Source organism: Nerophis lumbriciformis, linkage group LG26 (genome assembly GCF_033978685.3).
Source record: "Nerophis lumbriciformis linkage group LG26, RoL_Nlum_v2.1, whole genome shotgun sequence".
NCBI lineage: Eukaryota > Metazoa > Chordata > Actinopteri > Syngnathiformes > Syngnathidae > Nerophis > Nerophis lumbriciformis.
The window spans coordinates 25,336,241-25,357,121 of NC_084573.2; the positions used below are offsets into that span (position 1 = coordinate 25,336,241).

At 38.6% G+C, this 20,881-nt stretch overlaps 1 protein-coding gene across 4 annotated transcripts in view; it reads right to left on the bottom strand.

Moving 5' to 3' along the window:
• Nucleotides 1–20,881, bottom strand: part of lama2 (laminin, alpha 2) — a 498,600-nt gene that overhangs the window by 335,385 nt on the left and 142,334 nt on the right. For all 4 annotated transcript variants that reach the window (XM_061987117.2, XM_061987118.2, XM_061987116.2 and 1 more), the window contains exons 6-10: nucleotides 19,827–20,006; nucleotides 16,911–17,000; nucleotides 9,925–10,042; nucleotides 760–938; nucleotides 586–685 (exon numbers count right to left, since the gene is read on the bottom strand). In XM_061987117.2, coding sequence (XP_061843101.2) covers nucleotides 586–685; nucleotides 760–938; nucleotides 9,925–10,042; nucleotides 16,911–17,000; nucleotides 19,827–20,006 — 667 coding nt within the window. The remainder of the gene's footprint in view (nucleotides 1–585; nucleotides 686–759; nucleotides 939–9,924; nucleotides 10,043–16,910; nucleotides 17,001–19,826; nucleotides 20,007–20,881) is intronic.

Genomic DNA, 20,881 nt, shown 5'->3' on the forward strand with positions numbered 1-20,881 from the left:
GTGTCTCTTAAGTGAGCAGAATAATGCATGCAATTTTGCGTCTGTCTTCATAGAATATACAAAATATATGCTGATCATCAAAATGGCCATAATACTGGGAGTAGAAAATTCAAACATTATTTAAAGCTAAAGTTAAAAAAGTTTAAGTACCACTGATAGTCACACACACTAGGTGTGGTGAAATTACCCTCTGCATTTGACCCATCCCCTTGTTCCACCCCCTAGGAGGTGAGGGCAGCGGTGGCCGCGCTCGGGAATCATTTTGGTGATTTAACCCCCAATTCCAATCCTTGATGCTGAGTGCCAAGCAGGGAGGTAATTTAGCACACGCAATTGGATTTATCAATACTCATCGTTTTGCAAGCAATATTTTGCGTTTTATTTAGCATGTGTGAGAAGGACGTGCAAACGGACAGTTCCGTGTGTGTTAACATTTTGGGTCCAGAAAGGGTGCAAGACAGCCCCATACACGGGTCTTTTGACTGAAAGGCTCTGAAATCTAAATGGATTGGATGGGTGAATATGACTAAACATATTATTCATCAGATAAAAAAAGAGGCTAGTAAGAGATAAAAGTTTGCCTACTGGGCGTCGCCTGGCTTGAGTCCTCAACACACGTTTGCCCAAGAGAACCATGGGAGTCACATGAGCAGGGCACGCAGGGGTTTTCGTCTTCAGCGTTCACCTTTACAGGACACAAAAGACCAACCTTTACCATTCAGCCTCTTACAGAACCAGACGCCACTAGAGACCACCTACTCCTTCAGGTCGGTAATAGCCGGCAACACAGCTCTGACAGTTGATACCGCCTGTGTTGTCACGGCAGGAAATACACACTCCGCCTCCTCGGTACTGGCTGTGGACGTCCAGGCTGAGGGATAGGTCTGCTACCGTCTGATTAAAGTGGCATTCTTCAGCCTTCCCATGGCAGTTGCACTCTGGGAAGGTTGGACATACAAGAGTGGGTTACACAACACAGAGATCTCCATTTTAATTGGCATTTATGTTTGGAATGTTCAGGACATGTGGTAGAAAATGAAACAAATCATGTTTGCTATTGGAAACACCCGGTATAAAATTGTGTTTTAAACTAAAATGGTCCTAAAATGTACCTTGGAGGGATGTCAATCTTTCAAGACCACACCATTCAATTGAATTGTGATTCTTGATTCAAACCAATTCTCGCAACAATTTTTTGGGTATACAATTAAAAAGACCCTTTTCAAAACAGATTACAGGTTATAACGCTTTTCTCGGTTGCTGACGTATGATGTAAGCGTGGAGAGGACCTAAAAAGCCTCTGTTTGAAATCGATCTTGATCCAAAATGGGATTAAATAAGAATCAAGATTCAGATGTGAATACATTTTTTCCATCACATCTAGTACCTTGTTATTGTGCAATACTATGATATTTAAATACGACACAGTAGTGAAGGGGTGTCAAACGTACGGCCCACAGACCGTTTTAATCCGGCCCGGAAAATGAGTTTGCCAAGTAAGCAGTTGTTTTAATGAAAGAAACTGCTGTGGTAAATGTGTCCACTAGCTGTCGCAATAGCAATTCCAGTGTAACTCACATCACACTGTTTATAAAGATGACGTTGTAAGTGCCCTCTGGATTGGCTGCAGTTACTCCAATCAGCGCAGGTGTAAGCAATCAGCTGCTCCTATTGTGACTGGCAGCAGACTAAAAGTGTATTGACACACAATACCTTTTTTTATTTTAAATTATTCACTTAAAAGATAAAATAAAATGATAAGATGCAAAGACTTAAGTCAACATGACCATCACCTTTGTAGATAAAATTCTGTGCGGAGCTCGAAATTTGTTGAATGCACGATGCACAACCTGAACTCTATTGTAAAAATGTGTGTTTCTATATTTGTTGTTTGTTCCATTTTATTTTATGCTTAAATATACTAAGTACACATTGGTTAAGTTTGTAGTTATGTTACCTTTATTTTGGCTATGGTGCATGATAATTGTTTTGTTTATATTATAAATGTAATATTTGAATCACTATAAATTAATGTGTTGTCGCAGTTGCGGATGTCACCAATATGATGGTTTCAAACACGTTTTGAATGGTGAACTGCCAACATGAAAATACTAAACAGGTAGTGCTTAAAGTTTAATGGCTTTGTAATAACACAGACAAAGTCTAATTTTGTTGTGTTCTTCATGGTGTTTTTAAAATGGAATTTTCAACTAACTTGAAGTGTTTTGCCAAGAGGATTATTTGTAATGTGTACATTTTCAGAATGTGCTTGTTCTATTTATGGCCATAGCAAGACAAAGAAAACATTTTTGAAGTTGTCTTTATTTTTTAAATTATCATGCCATGATTTTACCAGTCCGGCCCGCATGGGAATAGTTTTTCCTCCATGTGGCCCCTGAGCTAAAATGAGTTTGATCGCCCCGGTATAGTACCTCTAATCGCTAGCCGGCAACTCGTGCTCCCATTGCCAGCTGGCACCGAGGAACTCTAATCACTAGGTCGCAACTAGAGTGTTAATAGCTGTGTTTCCATTGCAGTTTTTCGCAAAATAAAAGCGATATTTCAAAAATTTCAAAACAAAGTACATTTGCAACTCGTAGGTGTTTCCATTAAAGGAACTTTTGCGTCATACGGATGCACATATAATAGGAAGATGTGTTCTTGTCTCACATAGGACTAAATAAAAAGTGCAGTTTTCCCAAGTGAGAGCAGGATTTATTTTCTGTGATTGTTATGTTTTCTAATACTGCGCAACATTCTAAAAAAAAAAAAAAAAACAGCGAGCCAAAATCATTTTTATTACTACGGTTCTAATTTATAGTAAAGGCTGATTTTAAAGGGAGGTTGAGTTTCACTTTATAGGTAGAACTAAAGGGACTCATCTGACTTTACTTGCTTCTTTGTGATATCATTATGATTGTGTTGATACATCAAACACATGACAACTCTACTTAATAACGGAACAGTGCAAATATCTCATACAGTATGTAGATGTGCAGCATGTAATTTTGTACATTACAAAAGTAATTTATTGCCCAAAGTGTTGACCGTCCACCCACTCTGGTGAACCTGCATCCATGTGCACTTGGCTGTTTACATAAATGCACACATCACAGGCCTGTGATTAGCAGGCCTCGGACCCTCCACCCACTGCTTCTGCATACTCAATCAGGCCCGCAGCGCTCGTCACTATTTGGTTACAGAGCTGCCTGATGGAATAATAACAGAGGCCAAGAGCATGGCTGGTTTGATCCCAGGATCGATAGAGAGCCACGTTGTGGGTTTGATCTCAAAAGTTGGCACCAATGCTGTGCTTTCCACATTATTAGATCTGGCAACCACTTTTTTCTGGACGCCAGTGTTCCCGTGGGCTGCTTGGAGTCGTTCAGGGGTTTCCCACCCCCAGCTTTAGATCACTTATAACGAGAAGTTCAAAGGTGGTGAGACAAGGAACTTGACCTATGTCATGTTTGCTTTAATATTGTAATGAGGCGGTGGTTAACTTGACTCTTATGAACATCCGTTTTAGTGTTAGCGGTGTTGGGTCAGGGTGTCAGAGTGCTTTGGGCTTATGGGTGAAAAATAAGACGGAAGTTTCCAATCCCACCACTCTGTAGATGAGAAAGCCAAGCAACATATACATGAATTTATTTAGAATTTAACCACAATTCTGTTACATCCTCCTGGAGAACCTGGTTTTGCTAAAAAAAAAAATGTCAGTTACAACTTTTGGAAAAATAAGATGGATACTGGTTCTTAGGAGGAAACTTAGATTAACCCTTGCACAACCTTAAAGCCCCATTTAAGAACTTTCAGTTTTGGTTGATTTTGGCGGCGCCAGTGGCCTAAAGCGGTAGTGTTTTGCCAGAAGACCACCACATTTCCAATGAGAACGAGCGCATATAGCATACTTGCCAACCTTGAGACCTCCGATTTCGGGAGGTGGGGGGTGGGGGGCGGGGGCGTGGTTAAGATATATATATATATATATATATATATATATATATATATATATATATATATATATATATATATATATATATATATATATATACCGTATATTACCAAATAAACGCCCTTGTGCAAATAACCGCCCATGTCCTAATAGCCGCCCGGGGTCTGTCCCCATTTTGTGAAATAAACGCCTCTTCCTAATAAACGCCTATGTCCAAATAGCCGCCCATGGGCTGTTATTTGCATAATTTAGATTAAAATCATATTGACTTCATTAAACCCAATTTATAAGCTAAAAGGAAAAGCAAAGGTGCAATAATTCTGGTCATTACGGTAACAGCAGACGTTACGTGGGGATTCTGGGTAATCAACATATTGCAATGGGTGACCGCATATAGCGTAACACACACTCAACGACAACAACAAACCCACGAGGAAAAGTTTCAACATGGCAAGCAACAGCAGCAGTGAGTTGAATGAACAGGATACCGGTACACCACAACTGATGGACGGGAATACTTTAAGGGGGAAGAAGAACAGAAAGTTTGACTTGAAGTTCAAGCTAGCGGTTGTGAAGTATGCGGAGCAGAATTCTGGTTTGGCAGCGGCCAGGCAGTTTAACGTTGACCCAAAACGTGTACGAGAATGGAAACAAAAAAAGGGAGAACTACAATCTCAGTCGGCAATCGATGGAAAACGGGCTCGCTTATCTGGTGGAGGTAGGAAGAAAGTGAGCGACGAGCTTGATGCTAATTTGTGTCAGTGGATACATCACGTTCGTGGACTGAACCACCGTGTGTCCCGCAAAATGATCCGCATTAAGGCAAAGGACAGTGACAGTATTATTGTTCTGTTTTGATGGTGGGTTGAGTACTTGGTACCATAATTTTATTTTTCCCGGTAGGCTGCTTTATTTAAAAAGTTTATTTATTTTTAGTATTTGTATTCTATTTGACAATTGTTGCACTACTGTCATGTTGAGGCCTTGTTGATCTCTTGTCTTTTGATAGTCTTGTTTTTTTGTTTGTATGTTTACATTAGCTTTTACATTTAAAGTTTTTAGTACGAAAAAAAAATACTGGACACTAACCATTGTAACCAAATAATGGCCTGGTGCAGGCTGGTGCAAAAATAAATAATAGCCTTGTGCAAATAACCGGCCGTGTCCTAATAGCCGCCCGGGGTCTGACCCCATTTTGTGAAATAAACGCCCGGGCTACTATTTGGTAATATACGGTATATATATAAGAAATACTTGACTTTCAGTGAATACTAGCTATATATATATATATATATATATATATATATATATATATATATATATATATATATATATATATATATATATATATTTATTTTAAGTTTTTTTTAATTTATATATATATATATATATATAAATACATAAAATAAATACTTGAATTTCAGTTTTCATTTATTTACACGTATATACACACATAACACTCATCTACTCATTGTTGAGTTAAGGGTTGAATTGTCCATCCTTGTTCTATTCTCTGTCACTATTTCAGAACACACACATTATACAAATATACATTATAAAATCAATAAGAAAACGGGAGCTCTAATTTGGGAGTCTGAATTAGGATCAGAAGTTCCTATATAAACATTGCGCACTCACGTCGCCTTTTTGTATTGATTACTGCAGCTGTGCACTGGATTCATTCACAAATACAAACTACAACTCACAAACACTTTAGAGTTAGGCTCCACCATCAGAATGTGTACTTAAACTTATAAAGATCACATGGATATTATTCAGTGAGTTGATTCACCAAAACTAACCTGTTATACAGGAGGAAAAAGCACACAGGACGTTTCAATTGTTCACAGACTGGTCGCGCTCATCAGAATGACAAGACAAGACACTTCCGGTCTGCAGGTGATAGCATTCAATTGGGAAGAAACGCCCTACTGCCCCCTACTGACCAATGTGAATACTGATAAATGTGTAATGACAGCTCCAAAAACGAATTTAAACCACAAAATAAAATAAATAAATCAACACAAAAATGTGACACATTATGGGTGGGTCACATATGCATGTACAGTAGATGGCAGTATTGTCCTGTTTAAAAGTGTCACAACATTGCTGTTTACGGCAGACGAACTGCTTTCGAAAACTTGACTGCTGCTGTTGTGTGTTGTTACCGCGCTGGGAGGACGTTAATGAAACTGCCTAACAATAAACCCACATAAGAAACCAAGAACTCGCCCTCGATCATTCTACAGTTATAACATGAATGGGCAGGCATGCTTTATATTGTGGGAAAGCAGACGTGAAAACAGGCTGTCAACACGTCACTCAGGTCCGCATGGAGCTGGAGGGGGCGTGGCCTCCAGCTCCGCCTGAATTTCCGGAGATTTTCGGGAGAAAATTTGTCCCGGGAGGTTTTCGGGAGAGGCGCTGAATTTCGGGAGTCTCCCGGAAAATCCGGGAGGGTTGGCAAGTATGGCATATAGCGTCAAACTGACATGATGTACCCTGTAATATTGGCACAGATATTATTTCTCCAATGGCTATGCTGGTGTTAAATAGCAGACACTATCAAGAAATGATCTTGGATTGCGCTGCAAACCAAGAATGTATCGGGGCGGGGGATGCAGGTCCGAAGTAAAGAAAGACCGGCGGGAGAGTTTTTTTGAAGGAAGTAGTAGTGAAACTATCATGCTGGTGGCTATTTATTACTACCACACAAATTTCCGACAGCTAACACTAGCATTAGCATTTTAATTTGAACATAAGTCACTTACTAGTTTAGCAGGAACAAAGCCAAGGCAGCAATGGTCTAAAATTCCTCGTCTTCGAGCTCACGCCAGCGAGTGAAAGGCGGGGCAATGTTGATCCTGACTGTCCTTTTGCCCGTAGCCGGAGCCGGGTAGGCTCCGTTTTTCTTTTTTGTCTCGTCAGACAAAACTTTTCGTTTCTTTGGTTGTTTTGGAGCTTTGGCCATGATAGCAGTAATTGTACCAAAGGCGTTACTCTTCTTTTTGTTTTCTGGCGGCTCACAGGCGTTCGCATAGTCTTCCGACTTTTTAACGAATAGGGAAAGGGGGAGTGACGTATGCCGTAAAGCAAGTCAGCACATTTGTAGGTTTTTGTGTGGCAGGGCTCTTGCCACCCTCCTCAATGTCGCTAAGTGCCAGTGAGAGCGATACAGACCTCCTCAGGCCATGACAGAGGTGTCATTCAACTAGTTGTAAGACCATGTATCATCCCAAAAGTTATGAAAATATTTTATGAAAGTTGAAAAGTTACTTAGTGCTGCTTTAAGATTGACTATACATACTCTTAGGACCCAAAAGGGACCCGCCCATAAAAGTGTCATAATTCAGCAATAAATGAATATTTTTTTGTTTTTATTATGGAAAATGCAAAATGTGCAATATTTCTAAAAATAAGTTGCAAAGTGGAATATTTGAGGTTGGTAGTTACAGCATTAAATGGGTCAATAATTCATGACAACATGGATTTTGATACGGCAGACAAACATTTTTTCTACAGTGCCTAATGAGCTAGAAAGAGATAAAGCAGGCAGGACTTGGTTAAGTTTATTGAGATCACAAGTATTTAATATATACCCAGCAGGCACAAGACATTGATACAACATTGATTATCCATACATGTCCTTTGAAACCAACTTTGAAACAACGTTGAAAAATAGTTGTATTTGTAAATTGAAACAACGTCGATGTATAATGTATGCACGTTGTTGGTTGGGAAATTACCAAATTATCAAATCAACGTCACAACTTGACATTGAATAAACGTCGTCAAAAAGCATGTTGTTACAACGTTGTATTTGTGTTGTAGAATATTGGTTGGAAAATGACCAAATTTCAATGGTCAACTTAACGTCAGAACCCAAAATTGATTAAACATCATCAAAATCATGTTGTTTCAACGTTAGGTTTGAGTAGCTCAACGTCAGGACCTAATTCAAAAAGTTCTCAGCGTTGTTTTAATGTTTTGTGCCTGCTGGGTATCTGCCATGTTATCCTTTGTATTACATTTCAGTGGTTTAATGGCAGTTTAACTAATTTACGCTAATCAAAGCTCTGTGAGTTATGCTCATGGTTTTTGTCGCCTTCCGGTGGTTAAGGGCCACATTTACACCAAAACAATGTTTTCTTGTTTTTCCAATCGGCAAAAATTAGATTTATTTGGTTTTCATGGAAAAAGCGTAGTAATATACCAAGATTACAGTCGGTTAAAAAATCGCAGTTGTAATGGGAGTCAGTCAAGAGGTCTTAAGAGAAAGTGTGTATACTGTATCATATCATGTTCTAACAATGCTGCAATCAAAAACACAATGCAATTTAATTTTTAAAAAATTGAGAAAGGAACACATGTAACGCCTGATTTGGGCATTTAATATGTACAAGTGTTCAATTGGTTACTTCTGCGAATTCAGAACACTTTCACAGGTTATGTTTATATTCGGTTATTCTGTCAAAGTAAAAGCTAAATAAAAAAAATTACAAACTACAAATAGCAGAATTACACTAAATTACGTAACCTATTTTCGCCAAACTTCCTATAAGTGTGGCGCATGGACCAAGGAGGATGATCAGCACCAAAGCGTCCACAAACAGAAAGTAAAGGTTTTTCAAACGGTACAAAACAAGAAAGTGGGATACAAATTGGAGTGCGCAATAGGAAACTATACAAACCATGCGGAAATTCACAAAAATATTGCTAAAACAACAACTTAACAGTAATGTACATATTAACTATTGTAAATCAGTGGGATCACTATAATTTTGTATGGCGCCCCATGGTAAGGCGATATAAAAGATTTACGATATAAATGAAATTCATTTGTACAACTTCGACCATAAAGATTTTAATTTGAATCGCCGTAACTTAATAATGCATGTTGATGACACATTCTAGCTGTCTCTCGCAAATTTGACAGCAACAAACGTCCTTAAGGCAATGCTTGCAAGCTCGCGAGCACGGCTAATGTCCCTACAGTGTGTCCTCCAACCCCATCGCGGCAAATAAACGTTTCCTACAAGTAGGACGAGGAATAGCTGAATACGTCACACTACACGCAGTAGGAGGATACAGGAAGCAATGCTAACCGCTAAGCTAGAGCTCGTGAATGTAAACAGGGTAGGGGGGTTAAATCGATACAAATATCGGCAGTAACTATAGTATCAGTGATTTATATTGTTTTATCATTATTAAATAGTTTTTTGTATTGTTTACAAATTCAGGAAATAAGTCCCTGCACACAAGAGGGCTTTAATCAGAGCCAATAGTGGTTTTACTCATGTTAGTTATTTGGCACAATTAACTTTGTTTTGTTTTGCATATTGCATGTAATAAAAAGGAATATGATTTTTTTTTTTTATATATTTAGTTCATATTGTTACCTGTTTTTAGGTATGACCCTTACTGACCCTGTAACAACTTGGTATCGGATCGATACCCACATTTGCAGTATCACCCAAAACTAATGTAAAGTATCCAATCAACAGGAAAATAAGTGTTTATTACATTACAACAGACGAGTAGATAGTACATGTTAAAACAGAAAGTAACCAGATATTAACATTATATTAACAAGTAGATTGATAATAGTTATGAGAAAATAATACAACTGGAAATGATGCAATATGTTACCACATCGGTCAGCAGCTTTGTAACCTGTTTTGAAATGACTATTATTTATATGACAAATAATATACCATGATATAAATTATCGTGACGACTGCAATTTTTAGGCCATATCGCCCATCCCTACTGCCCCCCTTGCATTACGTCCCGACATAAAAGAGGTCATCACATCATAACTGGCGTAAAGTTACTTCTATAGTCCACAAGTTGTATTTGGTAGCAATGTGTTACATAAAGGACAACAGTATGGCAATCACTCTGGAGGCATGCATGCCAGTTCACTTGTTGTGTGTGTGTGTTGTGTGTGTAGTTGTGTTACGTCTTACTCTCACAAACATGTCGCGTGAGGAAGGTCCCGGCCATCCAGGGTTGCTGGTGGTAACCAGGGCAACAGCGATCGCAGCTCTCTCCGCATGTGTTGTGTTCGCATTCACAGCTAAACTTCTGCACAAACACACAGTAAACACATTTGTCAAACAATACCAATCAGGCTAGCTACTATGCTGAGTGTATTACAACGTATCTTCTGTATCTTAACTAGGAGTGTTCCGTTCAGAAATTGATGTCAGATAGTCTGATATCAGAAAAAAAAAAAAGTATTGGATGGTATCGGCTTGCATCTAAAATCTCCGATACAACCAGTCCTGCAGTGTGTTTACTTGTGCAAAGCTGGACAGCTAGAGCAACATCTAAATGTCCTCCAATAAACACACAAGTTTGGTCTTTTCTTCTATTTTAGTCAAGTTATTTATAAAATGTAGACATGGTAGGCTACTAGGAGGTAGCATCTACACAGCAGCTAAGCAGACAATAGCACACAAGCATGTTCTAACTTGAACAATATCGCAGTATAAAACAGCACATTTGTTAATATAAGCGAAGTGAAGGGAAGTATATTTATATAGTGCTTTTCTCTAGTGACTCAAAGCGCTTTACATATTGAACCCCATTATCTAAGTTACATTTAAACCAGTGTGGGGGGCACTGGGAGCAGGTAGTTAAAGTGTCTTGCCCAAGGACACAACGGTAGCGACAAGGTCGGCGGAAGCGGGGATCGAACCTGGAACTCTCAAGTTGCTGGCCCGGCCGCTCTACCAACCGAGCTACACCGCCAATAAACAAGTATCAATTATATTACTTACACCGTCTCCAAGGCAGAAAAGTATCCAGTCACAAAGTATCCAGTCGCATCATGAGTAGGGATTGGCACCATTCACATTTGAACCGATATAGTACTGAGTCAAGGTAACTGGGAATCAATACTGGTATTCAGTGGTACCAATATTTGGAACTTTTGGGCGTTAAAAAAATATTAATAAATCAAATTTTTTATTGCAACATTTAAAAATGACCTGATAATGTTATATCAGTTGTTATATCTTGTTTCAATATTACATTTGTGAGTATTATTTGCAAGTATGATACCAAGTAGTGTATAGTTAGAGTGTGTTGGTCATTTTAGTAGTTGCGCCTTGCAAAGTGGTAATACTGTAAGTACTGTACTATTTATGCACCAGCTATTTAATCGTAACATACATCTTAGTTTTTGTTTTCATTAACAAATTTGGAGGTGTTGAAATCGCCATGTAAAATCATTAATGCTAATCAGTAGCATGTCAATTGGAAAGGCAATGTCTATTAGCATTAAGCTAGCGCATTTGTGGACAAGTGGACTGTTTTATAACTGAATTGCTTTGTTGGAATTCAAAATTGCAACATTACTTTGAGGTAGTTTGGCTGAGTTCGAATAATTGGCAGGACCGCAGGAATCGGTCAGTGACAAAAAACAGAACTGATTTAAGTACTAATGCCTAGTTATGAGCTTAATTTAATGAATTATTGTATCACCAAATACAAAAAAAATTCACTCAACTTCTAAAGATAGTCAGTCATTTAAGTTAATGTTTTTCATACCTGCCATTGTAGACTGAATACGCCAATTCATTCGAATGGGAATTTCCCGGAAAGTTGGGAATTTCGGGAAAACCGGGAATTTTTTGCAAATATTGATTCTAGCACAATTGTCCTAAATGATGTGAATGGGTTGGTGTTGGATTTTTGGAATCGGTTGAAAAATGTTGATGTAGAAACAGTTTGAATGGGTATTTCTGAATCCATGGAATTTCGGGAAAACCGGGAATTAGTATGGGGAAAAAAAGGGAAAAATTGTTGTCCCAACTCAGAGGAATGTTTTGAAGGTGGAATGGTCAAAAACGGTTGAAAAATGTGCACTGTGAAAATTTTCCAGGAAGAGGTCAAATAGGGTTTTGGAAAACCGGGAATTCTGGGAAAGGGAAAACATGTTTTGCGTTCGACATATCAGAAGAGTCCTGTGTGTGGATGGTTAACACATCGGAATCAGGTTTAAAAAATGCGAAACATTTTGAGAATTTAGGGCATTGTAGACTGAATACGCCAATTCATTCGAATGAGAATTTCCTGGAAATTTGGGAATTTCAGGAAAACCGGGAATTTTGAGCAAATATTGATTCTAGCACAATTGTCCTAAATTATATGAATGGGTTGGTGTTGGATTTTTTGGAATCGGTTGAAAAATGTTGACTCAAACAGTTTGAATTGAGAATGGGTATTTCTGAATTCCTGGAATTACGGGAAAACCGGGAATTTGTATGGGGAGAAAAAAAGGAAAATGTGTTGTCCCAACTCAGAGGAATGTTTTGAAGGTAGAATGGTCAAAAACGATTGAAAAATGTGCACTGTGAAAATTTTCCAGGAAGAGGTAAAATAGAGTTTTGGAAAACCGGGAATTCTGGGAAAGGGAAAACATGTTTTGCGTTCGATATATCAGAAGAGTACAGTGTGTGGATGGTTAACACATCGGAATCAGGTTTAAAAAATGCGAAACATTTTGAGAATTTAGGGCATTGTAGACTGAATACGCCAATTCATTCGAATGGGAATTTCCCGGAAATTTGGGAATTTCGGGAAAACCAGGAATTTTTAGCAAATATTGATTATAGCACAACTGTCCTAAATGATATGAATGGGTTGGTGTTGGATTTTCGGAATCGGTTGAAAAATGTTGACGCAGAAACAGTTTGAATTGAGAATGGGTATTTCCGAATTCCTGGAATTTCGGGAAAACCGGGAATTTTTATAGGGAGAAAAAAAAAATTGTGTTGTCCCAACTCAGAGGAATGTTTTGAAGGTGGAATGGTCAAAAACGGTTGAAAAATGTGCACTATAAAAAACTTTCCAGGAAGAGGTAAAATAGGGTTTTGGAAAACCGGGAATTCTGGGAAATCCTGGAATTTTTTGGGACTTGGAAAATGGTGTTTTGATTGTCCAAAGTGAGTGGAGTGTGTGGATGGTGGAAAGGTTCGAATCGGTTGAGAAATGTGGGAATTGTGCAAGTTCGAAAAACACCCCATTTATTTTCAATGGGAGAAATGGGAATTCTGGGTAACCTAGGATTTTTCCGGTCGAGCCGAACGTTTTGATAGTGGAACGCTTCCGATCGAGTTAAAACTGTGGACTGTGGTCTCCGGCAAATATAGATGATTTTTTTGGTGTAGGAATGCTTGGGCATTCATACAATTAAATAACCATGTCTAATCTTCAAAGGTGATATTGTGTTTATTTCCTTGAATTAGGGTGTGATGATGTATTCATGTATTTCATGTCCTTATCACACACAGTGACTGAAACGTGTCCTTATGAGGCATCACAGCATACGCCTGCACGTTCAAATAGACGGCAGCAAAATGTAATTAGCAGTGTTTGTAAGTGGCCTGTGGAACAATAATGTATTCACAAGAGAGCGCTGGAAAAGATCTTGTTTCCCTTTTCCAGATTATTAGTTGGTAACAAATGGGTTCAGCACCGCCCTCCTGAGAGAAGAGAGACTCATAACACAGTAGCGTCGCAAGACTTCTGCCAACTTAGTAATTCAATTTAGTACTTTCTGTAAATCGGTTGATGAGGAGAGGCTGCCAGACTGTGCAGAGTACAATAGCAAAAGTCCGAGCCAAGTTTGGTTATTTTGGCACCGGTCGGTTTTCCTCCCCTTTTATCTGAGACAAAACGCCCCAGCTCTGGCTTCAGGCTGCCTTTGTGCTGAGCACGCATCCTAGCAGATGTTCTGGAGACAATCATTAACAAATCAGCTCACATCTGCCCAGTACTTAATTATGTCCATGAATGACCGTGTAAAAGAGGCCATATTTATACTTGTTTTTCTCCCCTCCGTTCATGTTAATAGCTGAAGGGTTGATGATGTTGGACAGCAAGAACATGACTGAGCTTTTCCAAAAACTGAAAGCCAGTCAAAAAAACGGCCAAGGGGTTTTGTGTAGCACTTTATCAGGCAAGGAACCAACTTAAGTGGGTACTCCAAACGGACCCTTCATGCCTACAATTACCGATAATGTTATGTGTACTTTGCCAATACGCAAAAAAAATACTACAAATTCAAAGAAACATCTAATTTATGAGGAATTACATTTTTGTGTAATTTTGCCCATCATTCACAATCCTTATGTGTTTTCAGTGCATTCTAAAGAGTGAAACACTGATAGTAAGAGGTGGCTAACAATGCAGGTAATGAAGACTAACCTATTGCACCTATAAAGCAAATATTTTTAATATACCGTATTTTCCGCACTATAAGGCGCATCGGATTATAAGGCGCACCTTCAATGAATGGCATATTTCAAAACTTTGTTCATATATAAGGCGCACCGGATTATAAGGCGCACCTATGTCAACAAAACAGTCAGATAGGTCAGTCAAACTTTATTAATAGATAACAAACCAGCGTTCTGACAACTCCGTTCACTCCCAAAATGAATAAACAGCTGATTTACTCGTGTTACGTAAATCAAACGTGCAATCACAATATAGTAACACGTGAAATAGTGCAGAGCAACAACAATATATCAATAACTCAACGTTGCTCAAACGTTAATGTCACACAACACAACACACTAAATAAAAATGTAAAGCTCACTTTATGAAGTTATAGCTCATTCACAAATCCCTCGAATTCTTCCTCTTCAGTGTCCGAATTAAACAGTTGAGCGAATACGGCATCCAACATGGCCGGCTCCGTCTCGTCGAAGTCGTCATTAATGGAGTCAGTGTCGTTGCCGTTTATTAGTTCAGTGACAATTCCTGCCTTCCTGAAAGCTCGGACCACAGATGAGACTGAATCAGCCCAGGCATTTACGATCCACTGGCAGATAGTGGCGTATGTCGTCTGGCGCTGTCTCCCTGTCTTGGTGAACGTCACGTGTGTTCACCTTCTGTCATCCACTGTTCCCACGCAGTTAGCAGTCTAGCTTCGAATGCCCTGTTGACACCAATATCTAGCGGCTGGAGGTCTTTTGTCAATCCACCCGGAATGACGGCGAGTATTGAATTAAGCGCGTAAGCGTGTCTCTTAATGTGATGTTATGAGCTAGCAAATATTACAACTACACTACCCAGCATGCAACGATAGTGACGAGCATGCGCGGTAGCCCTGAGAAGCGTTGTTGTATGCTGGCAGTTAGAATGTGGTTATGAGCACGCTGTGAGTAAACGTTGAGAACTCAGTTAACACGCCTCGTCTGCATTATTTATAATTAGACAGACAACACACTTAATAGGAGCCATTTTGGGGTCTTTACATAAACACACAAATGGAAATGAAACGTCACATATCCCAGCATGCACCGCGCGCTTCTTCTTCTTCTACGGGGAAAGAAGATGGCGGCTGTTTACCGTAGTTGCGAGACCGAAACTTTATGAAAATTAATATTAATATTAACCCATATATAAGGCGCACCGGATTATAAGGCGCACTGTCAGCTTTTGAGAAAATTTGTGGTTTTTAGGTGCGCCTTATAGTGCGGAAAATACGGTACATGCTGTAAGTATATATGTAATGTGATAACGTGTAATATTCACAGTATTGTGCTCATTTTAAGCATTACCAGAGCATATTTTTCTTTTTCGCATTGATTTCACAGGGCGCATAGTAGGGCTGGGCGATAAACGATGTCAATATAGATCGCAATAGAGACGTAATCGTTAGCAATAAAAAGTGCTCTTTATTTTGTTTTCTTCTTCGGAAGAGGTTAACAGAAGTTGCAAAGCAAGGTTGGTTGCATGAACAAAGGCACTCGCTTTCTGGTAACTGAACAACGCAGGAAGTGATCACTGATCATTTACATTATTAGAAAACACAAAACTAATAGTTCATTATTATTACAGATAACTACTAAGTATAAATAACATTACTTAACGTTATTATTACACATTCATACATAAGTCCAACAAGTATTTTAAGAAAAAAAATATGATAATATAATATTTGTTATTGCATTTGATATATATTTCTCTCAAAACAGAAACAACAAATACATTTAGTAAGAAAAGATAAAGTACTTCACTGACGCAGAATATTTCCAGACTTTCATGGGCCACATGAAATGATGCCAAATCTGGGCCTTGACTTTGACACCTGTGGTATGAACACTGAATCACACATGTTGGTGACTAAGCCACTGTGCTTTTTAAAATTACCGGTAATTACGACTGCAAAATAAGCCACGATGGGGCCAAAGTCACTATAACAAAGAACGTGAGAAACTCTATGGAAATCAAGAAAGAACTTGTAGAAAAGCACAAAGGTGGGTCTTTCCTCCCTTCTTACCTACCTGTCAGTTCATTGCCTTTTTGACTAAAACATTTTCAATAAAGGTAAAAGTGATTTTGCATTTCGCGTCATTTTCTGCATACAAAACTATAATTATTCTCCATAAAATGTGCTTTATGTTAATATTTTTGAGTGTCTGAAAGACATTATTAATATTTCTTATGGAAAGAATTGTTCCAATTTTTATACAATTCAGTTTTGAAGAGACTTTTTAGAACAAATTACCAATGAAAACTGGCATATTATTGTATTATTAAATATGGACCAATGCTGATATGGAAGTTGCAGTGTGCAGAGTAAAAGTAGACATTGAAAACAAATGACATCACTTATGCTGACATCATCACCTTTAGAGAGAGAAAAAAACAAATGTGTCACATCGAAGTAAGACTTGTTTCAGCCTGAGGACATGTGCAGGACAACACACCATGAGCGTGTGAGAAAAAGTGCGAAAGATCAGGTGTCTGGTATCAAACACTGGACTGAGCCGAGGCGCTAGACAACACCTGTGTCCTTCAGTGACAATGCAGCAAAGGTTTGATATAAAAGCTGATGCCTGAGGGTACTTGATTCCTTTTCCACATTGGTTAAAGACGGCTGTGTTACCTTGAAATGTGATGGGGGGGAGGATCCAAGTGTTCAGCGTTTTACCTTGGTAGCGGTGTTGAGGGGGCAGGCCTTTGCGTGACCGTAACATATACACATCCCTCCGACTGAAATATCCTTAATGGAATAGTAGTACTGTGGAGAAACAACAAGAGAAGGAAACAATATTTATTCAAAAGTGTGTTGACATATTCATCACTCATTTAAAGTAACAATATGTAAGAACAAGGGATGGGTAACTTTCACATTTGAATCGATTCGGTACCAATTCCCGGTACCTGGGAATCGACAGGTATTCAACGATACCAATTTCTGGTACTTGTGTGTGTTTATGTGGTAATAATTGTTTAATAATAAAAATATTTAATGTATTTAGCATTCACGACTGAACTGTTCAGTTGTTTTATCTTGTTTTCTTACACTTGTGAGTCTCATTTGCAAGTATTATACAGTAGACTTTGCAAGCAATTACAATTCCAAGATGTTAGATTAGGGTTGCTCAAACTTTTTGACTCGGGGGCTGCATTGGGCCTAAAATATTAGGCCATGGGGGCGAAAGCCGACTGCATGCAAAGTAACTATATATATATATATATATGTATATATATATATATATATATATATATATATATATATATATATATATATATATCATAATTGGTTATTTAGAGTATGTGAAAGTTTGACTCCTACCTTGTTTACTTGCGTGATGACCTTCTTAAAGTTTTGCAATCAATCAGGAGTATCAAGCAGCTAAAATGCGCCAAACAGGCATGATGACATGAATGTGCAGTGAGACCCGCAAAAATGACATTTAGATAAGGCCGTCTGCACGAGTTATGAATAGCACGTGCAATGTTAGTAGATCTCACACAACACGCCCACTAATAGTAGCAGTCGCTATTTTATAGATTGCACACGCTGTTTAGCAATTGTATTTGGATCTTAGTATATCAGGACCTAAGTACTGTATTTTATTTATTACACACCAGCGGTTTGATTGTAACGTGCATCTTAGTTGTAGTTTTTATTACCAAATGTTGATGCATTGCAATTGCCATGTAAAATCATTAATGCTATGTATAACGGATATCCAATGTAAATTAAATGGTAAATGGTAAAAGGGTTATACTTGTATAGCGCTTTTCTACCTTCAAGGTGCTCAAAGCGCTTTGACACTATTTCCACATTCACATTCACACACCGACGGCGGGAGCTGCCATGCAAGGCGCTGACCACGACCCATCAGGAGCAAGGGTGAAGTGTCTTGCTCAAGGACACAACGGACGTGACGAGGTTGGTAGAAGGTGGGGATCGAACCAGGAACCTCAGGTTGTTGGCACAGCCACTCTTCCAACTGCGCCAAGCCGTCCAAATTAGGTTCGAGCTAGCACATTTTGAAAAGTGTAGACTAACTGTACTTTCAAGTGCTTTCCGTTGGGCATACTTGCTTTGTTGGCATGAAAAATTGAAACATTACTTAGAAGCTATAAATATCTCTCTTGCACTAACGGTTAGTAGGTACGTTGTTACCTATAAAAGAACCAAATTCAGTACCCATCTCTAGTAGGGACTGACCTTACAGTAACATCTTTATAATCATTGACAGTACAATACACTGGATTGTAATGGAAAATAATCTCTTTGTGATTGCCAGGAAATCTTCCATGTTATGTTCAGCACAGGAATTTAGTGGTTTGATTCCTAATTATACTTTGTTAGTGACACTTTATTGAGCATCAAGTCAGCTTGTGACGACAAAAAGTCAAATAATACAACAATAAATGAAAACGAAGTCGATAATTTGCTAGCATCGATAAATTGCAATGTTCCTCACTTTTGTGTCTTTTGCTCCCAAACAGGGTGCAAGAGGTTTCACCCTGTGCATTCAATAGCAGGAATAAATGAACAGAGTACACCCTCTTGCCAGTCATCCGCAATCTTTGTCTATGTGGATGGAGGCGGGACTAATAGCTTCTGACAGCGACGGAGACTCGCCAGTAGCTAGTGCAAAGTACAGCAAGGTAACAAAAATGTTTGGGGGAAAAAAGATGATTGCATAGACTAAACTTTGTCTACATCAATTTGAGTACTTTTTAAAACAACGTCAATTTGCAATGCAATAAAAAAGGCTGGACAGGACATGTTTAAAGAAAAAAAAAAGGCACAATACAAAATGCGAATCGCGCACGCACACAGATAGCCATTAGGCACCAATGCGTAGGTATAATGAGATTAAACATACAATCTATTAAATAGCCAACATTTTAAGAATTAATCAAAGATAGAATTCAACACATTGATTGTATTAGAGTGCTAAAACTGGCAGGAGTTAATCAATAATCAATATACCAGTGTTCAGCTTTTTAAACATCACAAAATGCTTTTCTTTTTGAGGAAGTTAGATTTGGTATTTTGTTGTTTGTTTTCATTGCTGCTATTTTAACTGTTTTTTAATACATAGACAAGGTTAATAGTTTTTTTTAAGCACTTTGCCTTTTCTCTCTTTTAAATGGACAACATTTTAATAGTCATTTAAAATGTTGTTAACAGCTGAATGAGTAGCACAGTTACAGTATAAATACATAATTATGAATGAATAAATGTCATCTTTGTTGTTCATAAGCACATACCTAAAACAATTTAAGCTGCATTTAAAAGTCGATGGAAAAATTACAGCCATTAAATATGTGTACGCTTTATTATCCAACTAATCGTTACGATAGTCGATATTAGTTGCAGCCCGAGTTCAATGTGTACAAACCTTCAATAAAATAGTGACTTTTGTCGGGCTTGGAACCCATTATCCATATTTACTCATGGAGAAATTTGCTTCTCTATATAAACTTTTTGATTTATTAACCCCGTTCAAGAACTAATCAAGTTCAAAAACTGAGGGATGGAAAAAACAAAACAGACGAGACAATGAGGAAAAACAGGTGCTATAGTAGTCAGCCTCACCCGTCTGGTCACAATAGGATCGACATCCCTGGGGTCTCGCAGGGTCAGGGTCATGAGGTCGGCGTTGAGCGTCCTGATCCTCTGGAACACCAACCTGATGTAGCGGGCGGAGGTGAAGTTCAGCAAGGTCGGGGACGGGTCATCTGCACTGGGACGGCCATTGATTAGAGAAGCGTGGATCTATACGGGGGAAGACGGACACATTGTGACATGGAGCTACAGAAATCAACTCCAGGTAAACATTAAAGGTGCTTTGTGTCTGACAAAGGGGCAGAGGTCAGAAGTCTCTTGGGTTGGTGGGAGGGGAAAGGACATGCTGCAATGTTCTATTTTTGTTGATTGATTGGCTTTGGAAAAAGTTATTTAATTGTTTTTTAGTGTCTAAAGACGACTCTTCAACAGAAGGGACACCGTTTGACTGAAACAGTTCCCTCGGATTGGCTTTGACCAGGAGACAGTCGGCGTTCAAAGTGGCCAATCAGACAGGAGGGGAACAAGGGTGGAACGCCGTACATGTAGAGAAAGAAACAAACATCAGGAGAGCAAAATGAGTCCACACTCGAAGAGAGACCACACATACGCAGAGTGTGAGGATTTTGGCACTGGTCTGATGCCATACTTACCTTTGGGCCTGATATGTGAACATGATATGGCGAGAAATGATCATACAAAAAATGTAACATTGACAGACATTTTTACAAACTCTCAGGATTTTTTGCAACGTATTAACTGCACAGTCCACCTTTGCACATGCTGGGCTCAAACCAGAGCCCACGTGACCTCACTGATTGATGATTGAGTCAAGATTTTCTTTGTCAAAGGACTTTTATTTTGATATTCTGTGACTGCTTGCTACCAACTTGAGACAACTTAAGTGTGTTTCATTGCTGGTCAATGTTCCGAAAATTACTTTTAAAATGTAATTAATCATAGTTACTCGTAACTAACGGAATTACTCTTTAATAAATGTAATAACTAGGGAAAAATAATGTGTTACCTAAAAAACTCAAATATCTGTCATTTGCAGTGGAGAGAGGTTTCATGAGAGCAGAGTG